Source organism: Lytechinus variegatus, chromosome 17 (genome assembly GCF_018143015.1).
Source record: "Lytechinus variegatus isolate NC3 chromosome 17, Lvar_3.0, whole genome shotgun sequence".
Lineage (NCBI taxonomy): Eukaryota > Metazoa > Echinodermata > Echinoidea > Temnopleuroida > Toxopneustidae > Lytechinus > Lytechinus variegatus.
The window spans coordinates 2,628,002-2,632,857 of NC_054756.1; the positions used below are offsets into that span (position 1 = coordinate 2,628,002).

The 4,856-nt window shown below is 48.0% G+C and overlaps 1 protein-coding gene across 1 annotated transcript; it reads right to left on the reverse strand.

The window, feature by feature from the left end:
- Nucleotides 1–524: 524 nt before the first annotated feature.
- Nucleotides 525–3,290, reverse strand: LOC121431166. Its single transcript, XM_041628673.1, has 3 exons — nucleotides 3,245–3,290; nucleotides 1,249–3,021; nucleotides 525–1,087 (listed from the first exon to the last, which is right to left on the reverse strand). Exons 1-3 carry the CDS (start codon nucleotides 3,288–3,290, stop codon nucleotides 525–527), a joined length of 2,382 nt encoding a protein of 793 aa, XP_041484607.1.
- Between the last annotated feature and the right edge of the window lie 1,566 nt (nucleotides 3,291–4,856).

Sequence of the window (4,856 nt, forward strand, 5' to 3'; positions counted from 1 at the left end):
AGCATATGGATTGCTGATGTGGTTTACGGTACACCATGTGGAGTGTTATAGAAGCAGTGGATAGAAGAAGAGAAGGAAGTGGATAGGCGAGAAAGTGGAGATTTGAGAATAGAGTATTCTTTCTTGAGAATAGTCCTGAAAAGGACTGTAAACCAGAAGGAATGTTGAGTGAGAACAGCTTGAGTAGTAGAGCTGATGAGGAGATAGTTGAATGAATGATGAAATGAGATGCTGGCTTGCGTCGGCGAGTAGAGATGATGAGTAGTAGAGACTCGACGTTTGGGACAGGTTGACTGTCCGTCTTCAGGAGTGAGTGTTTGCTCGGCGTGCGGCGGTACTTATGGCGTGCGTGCGGACGTGGGGGAAAGCTCTAGACCGGCGGTCACGGCGGGCTGACGTCGTAGGTGGCGCTCTGTGTGTGGGTCGGCGGTTTGGCGGGAAACGAGTAGGCGTCGTATGCGGACGTGGTGAGTAGACGGCGGCGTGAGTTACGGCGGCGTGTGTGTGTGTCGGCGGTGTGTACATCAATGGTGGCGTTCTGTGCGTGTTGGTCGGCGGACTCGTCGGGTGAGCTTCGGCGGGAGTGAGTGGGTGGCCTGGTGTACGGATGAGGTGTTGGGTCGTCGGCGGAGGTTGTAGCGAGGTGTCGGTGGCAGTGGTGTGTGTGTTGGCGGAGTCCCTGGTTGAGTTGGTGATGCAATCAGACTGCTGTGTTGGGTAGGAGGGCTCGGTGGAGTGACGGTGGACGGCTGGTTGTTTGTGGATTGGTTAGAAGTTTGATGGTGACGTAGGATTTGGTGCCAGATGCTGTTGATGTGGAGGCCAGGGTCTTGAGGCACAGTGTTGTGTTGATGTATTTCAATGGCTTCCCTGACCCTTCTGGTATTCCAGTGCCGGATGTTGGTGATTAGGTGGCTCCTTTCCCATTCTATGCGGTGATTCTCGTGTTGTGCGTGCTTGACGATGGCGGATCGGTCCCAGTCGCTGCGTCGGTGGTGGGTCTTGTGTTCCTTGAATCTGGTGTCGAAGTCTCGGCCGGTTTCCCCAATGTAGACTTTACCGCAGTCGCAGGGGATCTTGTAGACCCCTGGTTGTTTGTTGGATGGGTGCTTGTCCTTATGAGAGTGAAGGATGGAGTGTAGTTTTCGAGAGGATTGGTCTCTGACGAGGATGTTGGCAGAGTGAAGGATGCGTTGTAGTCGGTGTGAAGTCTTGCCGATGTAGGGTAGTACTATGGTGGCGACAGGCTTGGTTTCGGATGGGTTTTCGGTGCTGTCGGTGCTGGGTTGGTGGCTGGGTGGGTGAGTCTTGATCCTTCTTCTGGGGTAGTGGTTGATGTGGTGAGTGCATTGGTCACGTGCTTGAGTTCTTGATGTAAGTGTGCCTTGTCGCTGAGTTGGTGGGCTCGTCTGACGAGAGTGTCGGCGACTGATTGGTGGATGGACGGGTGGTGGTGTGAGCGGAAGTTGAGGTAGCGGTCTGTGTGGGTAGGTTTTCGGTACACCTGGTGAGATGGGAATCCAGACGGTGTCTTAGTGATGAGAACGTCTAGAAATGGAATTGAGTTGTCGCGTTGGGTCTCCATGGTGAACTTGATGCTGGGGTGCTGGTTGTTGAGGTGGTTGAGAAACTGGTGAAGGTCGGGTGTGCTGTGCGGCCAGATGACAAAGGTGCCGTCGACGTAGCGGAGCCAGAGTGAAGGAGGTTTGTCCGCAGTCTTGAGTGCTTGGTGCTCAAAGTGTTCCATGAAGATGTTAGCGATGATTGGTGAGAGAGGTGACCCCATGGCTGCTCCTTGTAGTTGTTTGTAGTAGTTGTTGCGCCATTTGAAGGAGTTGGAGTTGAGACAGGTGAGGAGGAGGTCGTGGATCTGGTCTGGTGTGAGATTGGTTCTGGATGCTAGGTCTGAGTCGGTGATCAGGCGTTGCTTGATGATGTCACATGCTTGGTCTACAGGTACGCTGGTGAAGAGGCAGACGACATCAAAGCTGACGAGTGTGTCGGAGGGCCGGATCTTGGTTTTGGAGATGACGTCTATGAAGTGCTTGGAGTTGGTGACATGGTGCTGGGTCTGGCCTACGAGTGGTTGGAGGATGTTGGCCAGATGGCGTGCTGTGTTGTAGCAGGGTGACCCACGAGTGGAGATGATAGGGCGGAGAGGAGTGTTAGGCTTGTGTATCTTGGGTTGTCCGAATAAGATAGGTGACTTGGCTGAAGACGATCTGAGTTGGAAGTAGAGTGCCTTGGGTAGTGCATCGGATCGGTGTAGGGTCAGCAGTTGTTGGTTGATTTTCCTTTCGTTGGCCTGAGTTGGGTCTCTGTTGAGTTTGGAGTAGGTGTCCTTGTCTTGGAGAATCTCTTCGATCTTGTCATCGTATGCGTCTTGGTCCATGATAACGGTGGCGTTGCCCTTGTCAGCCTGAAGGATGTGAATGGCTTGGTTACGTCGGAGGTCCCGGATAGCAGAGCGTTCTTGTTTGGATAGGTTCTGTTTGGGTGGCTTGGCGTCGGAGAGGGCATTGGTTACCTTGAGTCTAATTGCGTTGGCGGCCTCTTTGGAGAGAAAGCGGAGCTTGGGTTCGACTTGCTGTACTATGTCGGAGAAAGGGATCTTCTTAGGAGCTACGGCGAAGTTGAGTCCGAGGGAGAGTACTTTGTGTTCGGCTTGGGTAAGTTGGTGTCGGCTAAGGTTGATTACGGTATCCTTGGTTGCTTCGGTCGAAGGTTGTTGGTTGGCTTGCGTAGGCGTGCGGGAGTAGAGTCGGTCGAACTTGTTGATTTGCTTGAGCTTGGTGGACTGAAAGGTTTTGCGAGATGTGTAGTCGTTGAATGCCTGAACTTTATCTAGATCATCTGGTTTGAGTCGTAGGCTAAGTTGAGTTTGAGTAGAAGTGATGCTTGAGTTCAGATCGTGTAGTTGGTGTCGGGTGCGTGCGATGCGTTCGCGAGTGAGGTCTAAGCTGGCTTGGTGCAGGATGCGCTTGGCTTTCGGGGTGTCGACGGAAGATTTGAGTTGGAGTCCTGGCGGTATGATGTCGGAGTCGCGGCAGCGTTTGAGGAAGGTGAGGTGGTTGGTAAGCTTGGCTCATTTGACTAAGTCGCGCTGAAGTTGCCTGGCGGTGCGTTGAGTAGGCTCCCCATGGTACACCATGTGGAGTGTTATAGAAGCATGCCACTGCTTCTATAACACTCTACATGGTGTACTGTAAACCACATCAGCAATTGTACATGCCACCATGCAAACCTTCAAACAACATCTGACTCAGCTCTACGGGGAGCCTACTCAACATAATGGCGGGTGTCGATGAGTCCGACGACTTTGAAATCGTCACCAACAAAAAGAAACGAGCGAGAAACAACAGCTCGCCAGAAAAGAGCGAGGCTCCACAAAACGTGCCATCGCTACAAACAGTTTGTCTTGCTCCAATCGAGCAGCAAAAATCAATTGCAAAACTAAACCCAATTCATGTGGCAAATGAAATGAAATCTAAAATTAGGGAACCTAAAGAAATAAATAAGTGGGGACGTTGCATCCTCATAAAATGTAAGGATGAACGGCAAAAGAAAAGGGCCTTAAATTTAGACTCTGTTTTAACTGTTATCCTTTTTCACCTCACAATTTTTCAACAAAGTGCTTGCAATACAGAGCTTAAAATGACCCCTTTTCAGATCTGAATATCATACATTTTTAGCTCGCGCTTTGCGCTTGCTTTGATTTTTATGGTAAAAAAGTTATTTAGAGTACCCAAATTCTAGGTCGATATCTCAAACACACGTTTATTCAGATACGCAGCTTGTTCTCCATTCAAATAATTATCCATTTTCAGATAACAATGTAAAAAAATTGTCTGCTCGCACTTTGTGCTCGCATTATTAATGTGTGAAAATTTCCAATAGCTTAACATTTTTATGATTTACAAAACACGAATAGAGTGTCCAGAATTTTTCCGTTCGCGCTCGCATCAATAATGTTCAGTTTTTGTCTTATCCTTTCCACGATTACAAAAAGTGCTTAAAATTTCCATTATTCAGGTAGAAATGTCAAAAATTTTCAGCTCGCGCTTCGCGCTCGCAAAATTTGAATGTTGAAATAAAATGTAACGTCTTCATGGCTAAGTTCAAGCAGTCCATAACAAATACGTTTTCGATCAGCTCAAGACGTATATAAAAATTTTCCGCTCGCGCTCTGCGCTCGCATTATTAATGTAAGGAAGATCCCCACTTCCTCATCCTTTTCATGATTTACAAAACTTGAATAGAGTGTCTCGTTCAGTAGGTCTAAATCACGAAATTTTTTGCTCACGCTTCGCACTCGCACCAATCGTTTAGTTATATACCCGTTATGTTAAGTTACAAAAGTGCTTATAGAATTTCCATTCCTTAGGTAAACATGTCAAAAAATTTCGCCCCTGACCAGGTAAAAACAAGCCTCCAAATGAAGTAAAAATGGCTAAAGCCTGCTAAAAATGTGAGTACGTACATGATGCTTAATATGCGCAATTTATGCTTATCATCCGGTTACATCATGTACATCAGCTAAAAAAAGCAATCAAATGCACAAGTCACAATCTAATTCTAAACCTCAGGGGCTCACTTAAACTATGACTATCCGTCAACCCCAATTTTGGAATAAAAGCAATAAAGCTATAAAAAGCTGGTTATTACTAGTCCGGCAGCCCAGGAGATTTATTCAACCGAAAGCCGGACAAGCAAATGACCCCATAGCTTGATGGCATGGACCCTGAAGTTTACAAAAATGCATTGCTGCCGGGTTCTGTCCGTGGTCTTCCCTCCGAAATGACGTAATATATGATGTTACTACAAAATGGCACTATTCCACCATTTTTCAGACATTC